The sequence below is a fragment of the Panthera onca genome, chromosome F1 (assembly GCF_046562875.1).
Source record: "Panthera onca isolate mPanOnc1 chromosome F1, mPanOnc1 haplotype 2, whole genome shotgun sequence".
In the NCBI taxonomy this organism is placed as follows: Eukaryota; Metazoa; Chordata; class Mammalia; order Carnivora; family Felidae; genus Panthera; species Panthera onca.
The window spans coordinates 65429092-65446462 of NC_138355.1; the positions used below are offsets into that span (position 1 = coordinate 65429092).

At 51.1% G+C, this 17371-nt stretch overlaps 1 protein-coding gene across 5 annotated transcripts in view; it reads right to left on the reverse strand.

Annotated features, from left to right (window-relative positions):
• NOS1AP (nitric oxide synthase 1 adaptor protein) overlaps positions 1–17371 on the reverse strand; it is a 270178-nt gene that overhangs the window by 35157 nt on the left and 217650 nt on the right. The window contains exon 1 of one of the 5 annotated variants that reach the window (XM_078440548.2): positions 1962–3315. The exons of the other annotated variants lie outside the window; for them this stretch is intronic. Coding sequence (XP_078296674.1) covers positions 1962–2047 — 86 coding nt within the window. The 5' untranslated portion in view covers positions 2048–3315. Of the gene's footprint in view, positions 1–1961; positions 3316–17371 lie in introns of those variants that run through there. 5 annotated transcript variants of the gene reach the window in all.

A 17371-nucleotide genomic window follows, 5' to 3' on the forward strand; every position in this document is an offset into this window, starting at 1 on the left:
ATCTTCTCACATCTATGACCCACGATTGCACAGTCTCATTCATTAGGACCCCGAGGCGCAGACACACTTAAAGGAGGGATGCCTTTTTTTTTCTTTTTAATTTTTTTTTTTAATGTTTGTTCATTATTGAAAGACAGAGAGAGTCAGAGCATGAGCAGGGGAGGGGCAGAGAGAGAGGGGGAGACCCAGAATCCGAAGCAGGCTCCAGGCTCTGAGCTGTAAGCACAGAGCCTGATATCATGACCTGAGCCGAAGGAGGACGCTTAACCAACTGAGCCACCCAGGCGCCCCAGGAGGGACACCTTTTTCTTCATGGTTTTTAAACGTTCTATTTTTTTTAAGTTCTAGTGTTCCTAGTTTGAAGATCAGATAGTTCTCCACTGAAGGAAAGAAAAAAAAGAGAGAGAGAAATGGAATGGGGGTGGGGGGATGCCTGGGTGACTCAGTCCGTTAAGCATCAGACTCTTGATCTCAGCTCAGGTCTTGATCTCAGAGTCATGAGTTCAAGCCCCATGTTGGGCTTCGTGTAGAGTGAGGAGCCTCCTTAAAAACAAACAAACAAACGTTTACCTCTGATATTTTCCCTGCAGCCATGACTTTAATATACGGGTATTTCCCCTTTCACTGTTCTCTGACCCCTGCCCCGTCCCCACTCGTTCCTCCCCTCCGTGTGTTAGGATGGGACCAAGTGACCTGTAAGGTTTCCCCTCTGGTGTTTCAATGTGTGGAGACCTCTTCATCGTAATTGTGTTTGAAGACGGGAAGAGGAAAGGTGGGGATGTACACAGAGGCTTGGGAGCCTCCCCTCATCGTGTGCCACTGTCCCCTGAGCCTTTTCTCTCATCCTCAGCCTTTCCCAAGGGCTCGCCGCACCCAGACGTTCAGCGCTCTCAGCAATGGCCGCTCCCTGCCTACGACACTGTGTACTTTTTAAGGAATGCTATATAAAAATCTGGGTAGCCACATGATTTTCCTTCATGGCCTTGCCTTTTTGGGACCAACTGGAATCACTTATGTCGCCCTTCCGTCTTCAAGTGCTCGTCCCTTACTGCCACTCAGTCTCTGGCTTACTGTCGCCACCTTCTCTCTGAATATCATGGCCTCTAAGAAATGACGTGGCCGCGCCCCCAGGTGCTAATGCTGTGCCCGCTGCCCTCATCTCCGTGGGGACTGCACCTGCTGACTTTGGAACCTACTAGCTACAGGGAATGCGAAAAGTCAAGAGTAGGGCTTCCTGAGTCTATGTCGATGCTCCCCCTCATCTGAGACCCACAGACGCGGAGCCCCCCTCCTCCCCAAGGGCCCCCACACCTCCTCCTGCTTACGGGGGGGAGGCCTGCCGGGTGGGTCTCACTAGCCGGCCTGGGGCCTGCCACAGAACAACAGCACGGAACCCCAGGGCAGAGGGTCTAGACCCGGCATGGAGCCCGGGGCACAATTTTTTCCTCCTCTCCTAAGCCTTGAAATGACCACACAAATATCTTTCCGAGTGGTTGTCAAGTTGTGGGATGGGCAAATCCTGAGAGTGGGTGAGACAGGGCACGGGCAGATCTTCTGCAACCATAAGGTGCTGTACAAATACTTTTAGGCCGTGAAGGTGCAAATGGGAGAGCAAAGAGAAATCGTCACCGTTCCCCCAATATCATCATCTCTTGGAGTGTGTGTATGGGGGAGGGGATCTCCAGCTGGAAAGCAGCATAGGTTTTTCTCTTGAGGTCCCCAAAGTCTGGGCATTCCTAACCCCAGAGACACCCCAAAAGGACAAAGGGAAATGAACTTGACTAAAAAGCTACCAAGTGACGAGGATGAACCGTGAGATCATGCCCTGAGCCCAAGTCAGACGCTCAATCCATGAAGCCACCCGGGTGCCCCCGCCCAGGCCTCTCATTTCTAATGTAATCTAGATAAAACTGACGTTCACGGTGATCATTTCTCTCTTCTTACCGCTTTGGTCTGATTACCTTTTCCTCTCGCTGGATTTCCAGGACTCTATCCCTTCAGTTGGTTTTCTTTCATTAGAAGTTACTTCAGTTTCTGTCTTTTTCATCCCTCATGTTAGCCGTTCTTGACGTGACGACTGCCTCCCTCAGACGTTTCCTCGGGCCGCCATCTGGCGCGAAGGGACGGTGATGAGCTCACAAAACGGTGCCACAGTTCTTCGGGGAACTGGTGTGCCTACGTCACAGCCGCCCCAGGTGCTGGGACACAGCGTCCACGCTCTGAGTGTCGCCCTGCTGGGCCGTCTTCACAGACCTGAGCCCCGACAGCACGGTCTGGAGGAAGCCGGGGGTTCCCGGGCCAGGAGAGACCTCGAGAGCCATCTAGCCCATCTACTCAACCGCAGGCAGAGATTTGCAAACATCGGAGCGGATTTCTAAGGTTTCTTCAAGGAATTAAAGTATACGAATGTCTAAGGGATTAGTATGATCTACGGTGTACCTGGGGTAAGAAATGAGCAATCCACTGAGTTCTAAAATCCAGTGAGAGTCAGGCACATACGCATTGCTCTTTGGAAAGTCGAGTTAAGGCGCCCTTGCGGCCCGTCTCAGCAGTTAATGGATGTGTTAATTTCACAGCTGTTAAATTCTTTCTTCCATCCCCGAAAATCTCCCCTGCTTTGCTCGAGTCGACCACAAACCATCAGACAGCACTTTCTAAATGCCCAGCACCGCGACAAGCTCATTTCCTCTAGTTCAGTGCTTGACAGGCAGGCAAAAAACCAGGCCAGTGTCTCTTAGCCAAAACCCCTCCATATGCTTTGAGGCGAACTTCTCTCTGACGCTGGTAACTTCTCCAAAATAGCCGTCACCTGTCATCGGCGTGCAAAGCCAAGCTTCACACGGGTTGCCAATTCTGTCTCCTCTGTTCCCGCGTTTGTTGGCTGGGTTTACCCACGCGGTGTGTTCATGTCCTCTGGGGTCAGCTCAACCTTCCCACACTTCTGAGGATCCTCAGGCTTCCCGAAGACGTCTGCTCAGAGACGCAGCTCCCCTTCCAGAGCCAGAGAGCAGAGCGGAAAGCGGGGGGGCCTCCCCTATAAAGCTGTGTCTTCCTCTCCTTCCCCACAAACAACTGATCTCCTTGCTTTCAAAACCGTGAACACTTCTCTTCTTCGAGTTGTGTGTTAAGAGATGAGTCACGCATGGGTCTTCCCAATGTGAACATCAATTACAGTCAATCGGAAGTTCACGCCCTTCCTTCCCCACTCACCTGTGCACCTTGAGACCCCCGTGATTTCCTGGAACAACAGAACGGACAGAACAGAGCCACAAAGCCTCAGTGGAGGCCGCAGGCCCTTCTGCTACTCAGAGCCACTTACGACTCGGAGCCATAGTCTCCTCAACTGCAAACTGGCATGAGAAGAGGCTCCCAGGACTGTCGTGCGAATCAAATGGAAGGATATACGCACAGTGCCTGGCACTTAGTAGGTGCTCAAAAGACTTCACTAAATTGATCAGAGCACTTGCTAGTCTGCGGTGCGTCCCTCCTGTGCCAGGCTGTGCTCTAATCACTTTACGTGTAAAGTCTCCATTTCAGAGAGGAGGGAACAGAGGGGTTCCTCGACTTCCTCAAGGTCACGCAGAGCTGGCCAGAAGGTATCTGTGTTCATTTCCCAGGGCTGTAATAAATCACCACATCGGGATGGTTTAAAACAACCATGATTTAGTCTCTTAGTTTGGGCGTTCAGGAGGTAGAGATCAAGGTGTTGGCAAGGTTAGTTCCTTCCAGAGGCTCCGAGGGAGAATGCGTTCCACGCCTCTGTCCTGGCTTCCGGCGATCCTGGCATTCTCCGGCTTTCCGCTGCCTCCTTCACACGGCCGCCCGCCTTCTTTGTGTGTCCTCTGTGTTTCTTTCTCCAACCCCCCCGCTTCTTATGAGAGCATCAGTCACGAGATGTGGGACCCATCCTAATCCGCGATCTTAATTACATCCGCCAAGTCCCTCTTGCCAAATAAGGTCACAGTCACAGGTATCAAGGGTTATGACTTGGACCCATCTTTTTGAGGGACACAACTTGACCTGCTCCGGTCTCTGGGCCAGAATCTGAACCTCAGCAATCTTAACCAGGTTCCTAACTTCTACGTCACCTGCGTGTCTCCTTGGCTGATTACAAACTGGCAAATGTCATTTGAATACTAGATTGTCATTATTATCTCTCCACCCAGCTAGAAGGGGGCGGTAGGGTACATTTATGCCACCCAGGAACTCTGAATCTCCCTCTTCCATTTAGCTTTCCACGTCCTCGATGCCTTCACACTCTCTATGGTTGCCCAAAACTCCATCCTCACGTGGGTCAGATTTCAGTGGACGCTCGGGGGAGGGGTGCTCGGTTTCTCTGCTATCCCCGACTGCCCACCTTCCACCCAAGTTTCTTCAAATAGACCAACCCAGGAATTCAGATACTATAAATGTCAGAAGCTCACCCTAGTTTCTCCAAAGGCAGTCCTCAAATCACCCATCTGGAACTTCCTGGGATTCGTCCCCTAACGCCCTCTGTCCCTCTAGTTCCGCATCCCCAGGCCTCTGGCTCAGCACATGGGAACTGCGTGTGCCCAACGGGAAACGAGGAGAGGGCACCCACCGCCCTTCCCGGGGCTCACAGCGCCTGGCTGGCACGACCAGGTACTTTTCTTTCCCCGACTGCTCCCACCTGCCCGCCTGCTTCTCCATCAGAGCAGACCTGACGGCACTTCCTCTCAGGACAAGGGAAGCTGCTGCTGGGGGCGGGGGCAGCAACCCACCTCTCACACACACCCCGGGACGATTTATCCTAGGACAGCTCCCTCTCAATCATGACTCAGTGTCTTTTTTTTTTTTTTTTTTTTTTTTTTTTTTTTAACTGCAAGGGACCACATATCTTTACTTTCAGGCCACAGACAGATCTGGCGGGCCGGGGCGGGGGACTGACACAGTCTTGATCCCATTTCAATTTCCAATCCCTTTTTAACGTTCTTTTCTTTTCACTTTTATTTTTTTAGTGTTTATTTTTGAGAGATAAAGAGACAGAGCACCAGCAGGGGGAGGGCAGAGAGAGAGGGAGACAGAATCCGAAGCAGGCTCCAGACTCCGAGCTGTCTGCACAGAGCCTGATGCAGGGCTCCAACCCAAGAACTGTGAGATCATGACCTGAGTTGAAGTCGGACGCTTAAGTGACTGAGCCCCAACTTCTATGTTCACTTTGGAAGTTTGGGGAAGTGGTGGGTTGGGAGGCTGGAGGAAGCCAGGTACGAGGGTAGGGGGATGTGAGAAGGTTGTAAAGAAAGAAGGGTCCTGGCTTGAGAATTCTTTTCTTCCTGCTGCAGGCCAGAAGCTCTCTCCTGCCCTTGTCTGTCTTCCCACTACCCAAGAGCAGCTCTTGAGGGGTTAGAGGGCTTTGGAGGTGGTTTGGCCTAATTTATCATCCTAAGAAACACATGTCTTACTCTACCCACTCCAACCCCGGCCCCACACCGCATTGTCTCAGGAGGCAGAACGGAGCCCGGTCCAGAGCCTGTCCTTGAGGAGCTCGGGGTGCTTGCTGGACAGTGGGGCGAGCACAGGGCGTGGAGCAGGGCACCGGGCACGTGTGCGACACGGAGCCCGCCTGCTCCCGGTAAGGGTGCACGGGGGGGTGGGGGGGGGGTCTGCCGTCCGAGCAGCGCCTTGAGTATGTGCAAGGTGGCGGGGATGCAGCCTGGGTCCTGGCAGGAAACAGATCACTGGAGCCATCCAAGGTGAGCTTAGGGAGGGACTATTTACAAAGGCGAGGGCACCGTGCAGCGAAACCTGAGGGCAGCACGGGGCCCGAGGAGCTCTCGGCGCCCCAAGGCCTGAGGAGCAGGGCAGTGGGCGGCTGCCAGGACCCAGAGAGAGAACTGTGTGCCACCCGGCAGGAGCTCTTGTGAATGGAGGTGGGGAGAGGGCAGCCCACTGACGGTCCACACAGGCCACCCTCTGTGGGCACCTGGCCCGGCGGCGGGTCTGGAGGAGCAAAGGAAAACCACCCATCAGACACAGAGGAAGGGACCACATCCCCTGCAAGGCAATCTGCACATAGAAAGGCACGGAGTCCTGACACAGCACGGTTTGCTTTGGCACCAGGAACAGGGGACATGCGAGGGACCAGCAGGAGACGGGAGCAGAGGGAGGTCAGGACCTGCTGCGCAGAGCCCAGCTGTCACCTTGTGTGCTCGTGGCACCGACGGGAATGACGTAGTTGGTAGTCACGGTGGTGGAGGGATGGAGTCTGCAGGAGGACAGGAGAAGAAGGGAGGCCAAAAAGAGGCCACTGCAATATGGAAGGTCTGGGGGAAGAGGAAGAACCTGGACCGGGGCCTTGCCAGTCAAAGGAAGTGGACTCGAATGTCTGCTTCGCTGCTTCCCATTGTGAGACACTGGGGGAGTCTTCTAACCATCGAGTTTATTTTTCGCATCCACAAACATACAAACAGTCATGAGAATTAGACCGGGTGAGTCAGGTGCCAACCATAGGGCACGGTGATCAACACAGCCTGGACTTATGCAGTGCACATCCTGTGCAACCAGGCTGGTTGGCCCCGAGTCCAGGCAAGAAAAGCTGAAGGTCTATGTAAGGCAGCAACAGTGATGATGGGTAGCAGGATGTGGATTCCAGAGCCATTTCTCTGGATGCTGGGATAAGGAGGGGGAGGGAGAAGATCCTGAGTTGTACGACTTGGCTGACGGGGGGTGGGGGTGGGGGGTGGACTAAACACAAAGGAGGTCGAAGGACGCAGGAGCAGCTGAGGGCACAGGGAAAGAAGGGTGTGGTTCCACACATGTTAACAACCCTGAGGGGCCATCAGAACACTCAGATGGCCCTGCCTAGGAGACAAATGGGAACAAGGGATCAGGGGAGAGGCACAGACTTAGAAGCCACCAGGACACAGAGGGTGGCAGTAGCCGTGGGAAATAGGAGATTCCCCCGGAGCAAGTAGAGAAGGAAAGGACGGGGTTCACTGAGAATCCTGTTAACAGTATTGATTGAAACTAAAGGCAGAAGAGGGGGAGTCAGCAAAAAACAAAAAACAAAAAAACAGGAAAAGACCAGGAAGTAAGAGGAACACAGGAATCCACCATGGATGTGCGGGAGGAGAGAGTCTCCGGAAGGAGGAAAGGCCCACGGCATTCAGTGCTCTGGAGGGACAAAAGGGGACGAGGACGCAGAGTGGGCCACAGATTAGCAATGGAGACGTGCCTGGTGACCGCAGCAGGGGCGATCTTGGCGCGGGGCACAGAAGCCCAAATATAAGGAGCTGAAAAACGAGTGGGGTTTTGGAAATACGTGCGGAAAAGCGCAATCATGCCCAAGAGTCTGGCAGTGAAAGAACAAGATAAGAAGGGAGGCTTTGGGAGTAGCTTTTCTTTTCAGATGGCAAAACCTGAGCCTATTTATAGGCTAAAAAGTAAGAAACAAAACAGAAATAGCCTCAAGCTCCAGGGGGAAATACAGGGAGAATGAGGTCTGGAGATCCAGGCCAGACGGCAGGAGACAGGGTCCAGGTGCAGAGCCAGTGGGGGAAGAGTCAAGTGCGCCGGGACTCTGAGGCTGCCAGAGGTGGGCCGGTCCCGCCCCGGCTTGTCGCCCCCTCCTGTCGTAGGGTGGCTACGCCCCCCGCTCCGCAGAGGCAAGGCCGTCCTGACGTGCGCGTAGGAGTCGTCTGACTGAGACAGAGGCTCAGTACGGTTTTTTTTAAGTCAAGTGTCCTGGTTAGAGCAAAGGCTGACTTAACTGCTCCCGCCTGCACTTTACCTGTTAATTCCCTCTCTTTCTGCAGGGTGAGGACGTCGACGTGGATCCAGACGAGGCCAGAAAGAATCGGCTGCGTCTTCTTAGAGCGGAGACGTGCACACATTCATCCTGGGGCGGACGGCCCGAGGGACGGGGCTCCCGGAAATTCACGGGGGCGGCGAGGGTGGGAGGCCTGGCCGGGGACACCGGAGGCTCTCCCGGGACCTGGTTTAGGAACACTTGCAGTTTCTCTCTCGCATTTAGCTTGTCAGATTCTTCTTTGTCAGCTGAAGCGCCTGACAAGCTTAATTGTTTCCTTAGGGCTTTGTCCTTCCCATCAGCGAACAAAGGCAATTGGGAAGGATTTGGGTTTAGCTTTTTTGATATTAAAAACAAGCAAACAAAATAACACAACAACAACAACAAACAGGGGCGCCTGGGTGGCTCAGTCGGTTAAGCATCTGACTTCGACTTCGGCTCAGGTCGTGGTCTCACGGCTCATGAGTTCAAGCCCCGCGTCGGGCTCTGTGCTGACAGCTCGGAGCCTGGAGCCTGCTTTGGATTCTGTGTCTCCCTCCCTCTACGTCATGCTTTGTCTCTCTCTCTCTCTCAAAAATAAACATTAAAAAAAAATTCTTACCATGATAGATGTTTGTATTTATATGTGCACCCACACGTGCACATCCATACACTCCTAGATATTTCAATCCGCGTTTGGGTGTAAATATCGGTAGAGCAGATCAGACCACTGGCCCACCGCCTGGACGGCCGCTCTGACTCTGAAAGGCGATACACCAGCAATACCCCACCTCTTCCCGCAGTCAGGAGCCCCTAATGACGAATTAAGTGCCATTGGAAGACGACAAGCTGACGTGCAGATGGCGTCCATCAGGGGTTACCTCCTGAGGCCCCTCTTGCTCCTCCCTTCCCAAAAAGCTTTTATTGAGGCCGGTGCTAAAACCGGGATGAGCACATTCGCCGTTCAGTATGGTTTCATTTCTCCCATCCATCCTCTGATAGTTACGAATTATGGGTAAAAACTGCAACAAATTGGACAAGAGGTAAAGCCAGAGACCAAGATATTGCACGGACAGAGATTATTGGTCCCGTAAGCAAAGAGCTAACGGTACAGCAGTAACAGGGGACAGGGCTGGCATCTTTGGCCAACTGGAGGAAGGACGCAGTAGATTTTCGAAGGCGGCCTTGCCACGGGGTTAGTCCCACAGTAGGAAGACGTGTTTGGCTTGCTCCCTGAGCAGAGCTGAGCAAGGTCACGTGACCTCTCACTTCTCAGGGCTCCTGACTGCACGGCTGCCTTTTTAACAGTCGTCTGTGTGCTATGTATTATCGTCCATTAGAACATATGTTCTTGATGGTCTCTGGTTAACATTTTTTTTTTTAATGTTTATTTATTTTTGAGACGGAGAGAGACAGAGCATGAATGGGGGAGGGGCAGAGAGAGAGGGAGACACAGAATCGGAAGCAGGCTCCAGGCTCTGAGGCATCAGCCCAGAGCCTGATGCGGGGCTCGAACTCACGAACCATGAGATCGTGACCTGAGCTGAAGTCGGACGCTCAACCGACTGAGCCACCCAGGCGCCCCAAGGTTAACATTTTTTATCACCGTCTCCAAACACTTTCACAGACGGGTAGCATTCGGTGCTCAACAAAGGTTAGGTTGGCTGGTTGACTCGACTGTCCATCCACCCATCCGATCAATCCTAGATAAAAGTCTACAGAATAAATGTGCCCACTTCTTGGGAATTGTGCAAAGACTTAAGAAATCAATTCGATTTAACAAATATGCATCGAGCACAATTATGTGCAAGACGGCAGTCAAGGAGACAAAGACGAGTAAGATGTGGCTCCCACTAAGAAATATTAGATAAATAGCTACAAGATTGAACTTAAGGACTACAGCGCCTTGGGTACAAAGAAGAAACGGAAATGAGATCCCCGCTGTGGGGGTGGGGTTGAAAGCGGAAACAGTTCCTGGTGGAAGTGGTATTTAAAAGACACCTCGGGATTCTTATTTGAGAACTTGACAGAAACGTTATTGAACCCAGAAGACTCGCTCAATCGTGGTTTGACTGTGACTGCCACCAGCCACTGGGGAAGGCTGTCAGTCCTCCACAGCTGCTTCTCAGGGTCTCCTAATAAAGGTGTGGGGACTTGCCGGCAACTTAGCCTAGTTCCTGAATTCTACGCCTCACCCTCTGGGTCTCCCAGTCATGCTCATCTCTATAGTCTGAGGTCTGTGCCAGCAGAAAAGCAGCCCAGTTCACAACTGGCTATAGTCTTCCTAGTGGTGGGTCATCATCCTCTTCCTAACTGTGCCAAGATGCAAAAAGGAACCCAGAAAGCTTCCCAGCCAGGACCGAGGGACAGGGCATGACAACACAGAGTCTAGACTGGTGTGCAGTGCGGAATGCCCAAGCAGTCACTGGGGGATGAGCTGGGACAGCGTCCTTCTACGATCCTGGAGACCATCTGGTGATAGTAAGGGCTGGTCAGACCAGGGCTATCGCTCCAGACCGAAAGCAATCTTTGCTTGCCTTTGGGGTTAAGGTTGGCCACACAGTGGTCCTTCCCCTGGCCCATCACATGGCCTTACATCCCAGTGTCAAACACAGACCCTACGCCAGGTTTCCCACATCCGCGTGAATCCAGAAACACCTAGCATACCATAAAGGTTCTTCCTAAGCAAATCCTCTCCCTTTACGTGATCTGAAACCCACCGATCGATACGAGATTGGTTTGTTTTGAAGACGATGATTCCTTTAACAAGATGCAAATGCTTCTTGGGCTGATAACGTAAACTCCATCAATCATTCAAACACTAAATTATTAAGCAAGCTAGAGACTGTTCTCCCTCCTCCTACAGAAGGACAGCCAATGATGAACCTTCCTGGCTTGAGAAGCAAAATATTCAAAGATAACTTACAATGATTATTGATACCAGAGGGTCTCTCCTTGGAACCAATAAACCATAGGGCTATGAGGCCCATGTATTGTCCCAAACTCAAAATTCTGCAAGCATGTATATGAATGAATTGTTACAGGGAGAGAATTCAGTTTTACCAGACTCTCAAAAGTATTTGTGTCACATAAAAGGTCAACAGCACCCTACGGATGCCCGGGCCAGTGTCTACCTGTTAGCAGGGAAAGGGGTCAAGGGCAAGATGGCTGGCTCTACTTTGCATACACTCTCCCATCTGGGCCTCTTCAAAGCTTTGCAAATTCCAAATGGATTCCCTTTATGCATGTAAGGAGGACAAAATGAAACAGGAATGGAATTTCAAAGTAAGAAATCACTTAGAAGGAGAACTGGGACCAGGCCTGGATTCTCGGTTCCCCTGGTTCTTCCTCCACAGGGTGATTCCCTTCCCGGTAGACAGTGTTTAATGATGTGAAGTCTTCTAAAGTGGGCCTAATTGGATGTTCCATCGTAAGGGTAAAAGAGGCCTGCTAAGGTCTGGCACAGAGAGACTGATCCAAAGGTTTAGCTTTGATCATTCTGGAGGCTCTTCAATTTTCTGCTGTAAGTAGATCTACTCACTATCTGCCAGCTTTGTGCTTCAGGCCATGGAGAAGGGCAGAGGATGAGGCCACCAAGAAAATAAGGAAGCTTAATGGCCTTTTCGAAATGAACATTCTAGTACAAACAAGTGGATCGAGCCTGCCCTAGCTTTGTCACGTGGCATTTACGGAGCAGCTACGACGTACAAAGACCCTTCCGGGCACCAGGGATACAGTGCACAAAACATGTATGGTTCCTGCCTTCGTATTTAGAGTTACCATGGTAAAAGTTTCCATTCTTTTGCCATGAGTGAATGAATTTAATAATCAAGGAGGATCCACCAGAGGCAGAAAGCCAGGGAAAGAGCAGAGGTAGAATTACCAGAGAGCCAAGTCGAGGTCATGGGAGGGGCCGCTCCCAGCACCTCCCCAAAAGAGGGTGCTCCTTCATTTACTCTCTATTCAGACTGTCACTAGTCTGAATGACCCAAGCCTGACAGACTGACCCCCGTCTGTGCCTCCAAATGCTGTCAGCTCTGTTGTCCAGTCTGCCCTTTATCCTGACTCCTGGGCAATGTCTCCCATGTCCACCTCCCTGACACAAGTCCCTCTGCGAGTGGGGTGTTTCCCTAAAACCCTACTGTCAACGGCCACCCTGGAACCCCGAGTCAAAGCCCTCACGGAAGGACTGTAAACATGGGTGCGGAAGGAAGGTCCTGATATATTACCAAGAGAAAAACAGGTTCGTCGTAGAACTACTTACAGGACAACACTGGGTTTTGGAAAAACATCTGAGCGCACATTTGCATGTGGAATGTTCCTAGAGGGAATATGAAGGAATATTTGACTCTTCCTTTTGTAAGACGTCTTCACGGGGCGCCTGGGTGGCTCAGTCGGTGAAATGCCCGACTTCGGCTCAGGTCACGATCTCACGGTTCGTGGGTTTGAGCCCTGCGTCGGGCTCTGCGCCGACAGCTGGGAGCCTGGAGCCTGCTTCGGATTCTGTGTCTCCCTCTCCCTCTGTTCCTCCCCTGCTCTCACTCTGTGTCTCTCTCACCCTCTCAAAAATAAATAAAGATTTAAAAAAATTAAAAAAAAAAAGTCTTCACTACTCTTAGTGGCAAGCATATATTACGTGGCCATTTTAAAACTTATGCCTCAGCCGTATTCCTCTGAACACTTCCTGAAAAATGTCACAGAAAGGAGTCACCTTGGGGACCATGCAGAGCCGGGCTATGCCTTACCTGTCTCTGCATCTACACAGGGCACACAGTGGCCTCCAGAGGAGGAGAAGAGAGAGGAGGAAGGACAGAGGAAAAGGTAGGTCTTGGACGCGTGCATCAACACGTGCACGTGACAAAGAGCCCCGAGGTGTCAATAAATGACGGGCCAGTGAGTCCCCCGGGGGGACTTACGGTGCTTCTGCGTGTTTACCGAGACTTCCCGAGCTCAAGGGACTTTGCCAAGCCCACGGAGAGGTATGAGAATTGAAGCACAGAACCTGCTTTCAAGGAAACAAAGAGGACAGGAACAGATAAAGAATGCATATAACTATGTAGGACTGCAAGCCACAGAAAGGCAGGTAGAAAACTGGAAAGGAGAGGAGAATCGATAGGTGGGGGAGGGTGCGAAGTCAGACCACGAGGAATGGCAGGGTGGTGGGCACCGGGCTTTGGGAGGGAGCCGAGGGCTGACAGATGTGCTCTCGCACAGGGCAGCAGGGGTGAGGGAGGTTATTTATTTCAGGATAGGGGAGAGCTGAGAGGACCGGCAGGGAGGGATGGAGAGGCTAGAGAAGGGCAGGTCCATGGGGAAGAGACCGGAGAAGCCGGGTCTGGAACACAGGAGGGCAGGGCACAGAGGGGCGAGGACGGTAGGCAGTGACCCAAGACGTGTGGAAGGGGAGGCGGATGCGGAGGAAGCTCACGGAAGATGGGGGTCACCTAGGGAGAGGGAGGGTGCACAGAGCCCACAGGTAGAAGCAGGTGAAAAGGACTTGGCACCGAGGGGAATTAACGCCGGGGTGAATGAGGGATCACAGAGCACCCCCGGGGAACTAACTGAAGCCAGAGAACATGAAGGATACTCTTTCCCCTCTTACTTCGTAAGTTTCTCCATGCGGAAAATAGGGCAATTCCTACTCATGCATATGTATGAAAAGGCACAGTCTATGAAAGGTTCTGACACCAGAGGGAATAAAAACATCAACTCTACAGGAAACATTACTCACTGCAGTGATGGATACTCCCATCCCTCCACGGGCGGGTCCAGAAAAGACAGGAGGAGCCTGGGAGAGATCTACAGGTCAGGCTGCCTCCAGATCCCTGGTTCCAGTCCAGCAGGGGCCCCTCAAGGCCCTCCCATGCAGGAAGGCTGGAGGAGGCTCCATCTCAGAAAAATATGGGAAGATGCAGGGGCGCCTGGGTGGCTCAGGTCATGATCTCACGGTTCGTGAGTTCGAGCCCCGGCTCAGGCTCTGTGCTGACAGCTCAGAGCCTGAAGCCTGCTTCGGATTCTGTGTCTTCCTCTCTCACTGCCCCTCCCCGATTCAGTGTTTGTCTCTCTCTCTCAAGAATAATAAACATTAAAAAATTGAAAAGATATATGGGAAGATGCAATCGCCCTGTCCCTTGTACAGCACAGAGCACAAATGGGACCCAGGTGTCTGAGCTCCAGATCTGCTCATTCTTCTCTGACCTTCCAGGACCCCCGGTACCCGGGCCCCCTGTCCCACTCTTGTGGCAATGGAGCAGTCTGAGGTGGGGACTTGGGCGTGTGGAGCTACGAAGGGAGGGAGGTTGGAGAGTAGAACTGTCTATCTGGGAGGTCTTGATCCGATTTTGTGGGGGGCAGCCTGGATGTTGGAGAGCCATCTCTAAGAATCCTGACAGCTTTTCTGGATCCACAAAACAACAGTGCAAGTAATTACTACGTATTCTATCTTTTCTCCTAATTACGGGATTCTACCTATATGTTACAGGTTAGGATAGTATCTGATTCCATTAAAAAATAACATATTTTTTAAACCTGTTATCTTAATCCCATGGGACCTCGACTTTCTGCCTTTCTAGGGGTATTATCTCCTTTTAAAAATGTCAATTTGTTTGATTCCACTGCTGATTTCCAATTTGTGGCCCCGTGCTTCTCCCTTTTCTCCCTAGCAAGAGGCTGGCAGACCCTGTCCCCTCCTCTGATAAAACTTCTCCTTTATGAGTCACTATGCATTCCACCCTCCTGAACGCCAGCCTTTCTTCTGTCCTTACTCTCTCTTAGGGTGGATGCTCTCTCGTTTATTTGCAAGTCTTTAAAAATGCTGCCTAGGATTTTTTCTACCCCACTTTCATAAAAACAAAGTATGAGAGGATACTTTCTAAGCTTTGGCACTTAACCCAACCCCCCATATTCTTAAAGATAATCCACTGTCTTCTGTCTTCCAGTTTTGCTATCAGCCTAATTGTGTTCCTTTATAAGCAATGTATTTTTTTCTGATCTGGATGGTTTTAAAATCGGTGTCTTCCACATTCTGTGGTTTCATTACTAGCAGTCTAGAGTTTAAGAATCAAACTCTTTTAAAAAAATCAAACTCTTTCGGGGTGCCTGGATGGTTCAGTCAGTTAAACGTCCAACTCTTGATTTTAGCTCAGGTCATGATCTCACAGTTCGTGGGTTCGAGCTCCATGCCGGGCTCTGTGCTGACATTGGGCTGTGTGGAGCCTGCTTGGGATTCATTTTCTCTCTCTCTCTCTCTCTCTCTCTCTCTCTCTCTCTCTCTCCCTCTCCTGCTCACATGCACTCTCAAAATAAATAAGTAAACATTAAAAAAAAAATCAAATTCTTCTTCTTTACTTTGCTTGTCATTTAATGTGATTCCTGAATCTGAGGGTACTCACGTCGCCTTCATTCTGTCTGGCTGGATCATTGCAACTGTTGGCTGTTAACTAAGTGAAATATGCTACCACAGTCCCTTATTTTCCAAGACACTCCCAAATGTCACAGGTTTATCAATCCCCAGGAGAGAAAACAGTTCATTCACCTTAAAATCCAGGGGTTTCTGTCCTGCAAAACGTTCTGCATTTTGATGGGTAACTCTGAAGTGATAAAAACATGAAGGCAAACGAATGTGTGGGTTTATCTTAAAAGGGGGATGCCACTGAACAGAGCAGTGTACCCACCCTAAGGACAGAAGCCCGGGGAGGACAGTCCTCCAACGACTAACTAGTTCGTGATCATGGGAGAGTCACCTACGACGTCTGAGGCTTCATTTCATCCTAAGAACGGGAATGACTGGTTCTATACATGGGGTTGCCTTTAGGATTGACGTAACCTTGGTCCGGTCTCGTCTGACTGTAGATCCTTTGAGGGTAGGGATGAGGTCTTGCTCGACCAGATAGGGTCAATTTCTTGCTCTTTCAATAATACTCGGATAATGGACAGAATCCCTTCAAGCACATCCTTTCCGGCAAGCAGGCCGTGCGGGTTTGTCTGTGTAGGTGAAGGATGTGTGGGAGGAAAGGGCTGGTCTTGTTGGTGGCAGGTGCTACCGAGTTAATCAACAGCGTGGGTACGAGGATATCGGGTGATGTTCTGTCCCAGCCACGGCCCCTCGGTAACCTGGCATCCCTGGTGATCACCTCCCCCCAGCCCTCCCAGAAAAGACTCTGGCTGCTCCCGGCCTCCAACTCACAGGGATGCCCCAATTCCCTCTGTGCACCTGCTGCTGCTCTGGACCCAGCCCCCAAAAGGGATGCTTTCTATTTTCCCAGCATCCGGGGACCAGCTCTGGCCTCGGCCACTCAGCAAGCTTCTCTGCTGTCAAGGGCTCTGACACACCTCCTACAAACGAAAATGAACTCTAGCCTGGGGGAGGCCCCCCCCCCCCCAAGTTTGTCCCTTCCTCGTATGTTCTCTTTCAGCTCTGGAGGACTGTTCAGAGTGCTCTTTCCAATTTAAAGGTGCTGTTTTGTTACAGCTGAATGATTCTTTATAATTCTTCTGTGTAAATCACTGTGTGAATTCTGTCTTCCGATTGGACCCAGACTGATAAACCACTGTTTTCCTCGGTGCCTGGCACAATCAACAATACATATCGGAGCTCTCCAGGCATCCTTTCCTCCCTTCCCCAGCTAGCCCTGAATAATTTATCTCTGACTTGTTCCAAATCACAGCACAGCTCAAAGTGGAGGGCCCCAAACTGGAACACACCTCCTCTAATGTCTCCTCTCACCAACTGCTGGCATGTTAATTAATGACATTTCTGAGAACTGGCTGGACACCCTAGGGGGACCCTGCTTGGTTTGGTCATTTATACTCAAAACTGGAGACCTTCTCCCAGTCTGGCTCCTAAAGACTTCAGGTCAATTAATTTCTTTCCTTTGGTTAAAAAGAAGGATTTTTGTTTGTATGTCTGGCCCCCGGGATCAGAAACCTCCAGGGGACGGGTAATTCCTTCGGTTCCTAATAAGACTGAGAAATTTCAAAAGCACAGTGACTTCTGTAATGGTACCACTACTCCAGAGCTATTTTTTAACTTAAAAAAGAAAAAAAGCATGCCATTAAACCAGAAAGGGTGAAATATGGGATGTGAAACCTGAAACAAGGAAAAATAAGACATATGAAGCCTTCATTTTTCAGGCCTAATCCTGTTCTATTCGACAGCCTTACCGTATCACTGATACAGTATGAAAATGTTCTTATTCAGGTTACACTTGACTGAAAGCTCAGAGGGACAGTTCACCTGTTACCATCTGGTGTGATGGTTTTACAGTAGGTCAGCTCTGCTAAACCAGAACTTGGCACTCCTCACACTATAGAGCTGCTGTGCAGGATGGCTCATGAGAGAAACCTGTGTGGCGTTTGGGCGGAGGAAGTAAAGCAGGAACAGCTACGCTCTGAAGCATCATCCCCGGATACGGTGGGAAGAAACGGACATTGAGGTATCGGCGAACCGAGGGTGGCCTCACCCTTCTGTGCTCCATAGCCGGCTCTCCTTCATAAATGTCCTCCTTCGTAACTGCCAGCCCCCCTGAACATCAAGGACCTGAACAGAAGCATCTCGGCTAACTAAAAGGCGGCAGCCAGGAAGAGTCAACAGCCTTCCGCAGCGGTCTGCACCTGTCCCCTCTG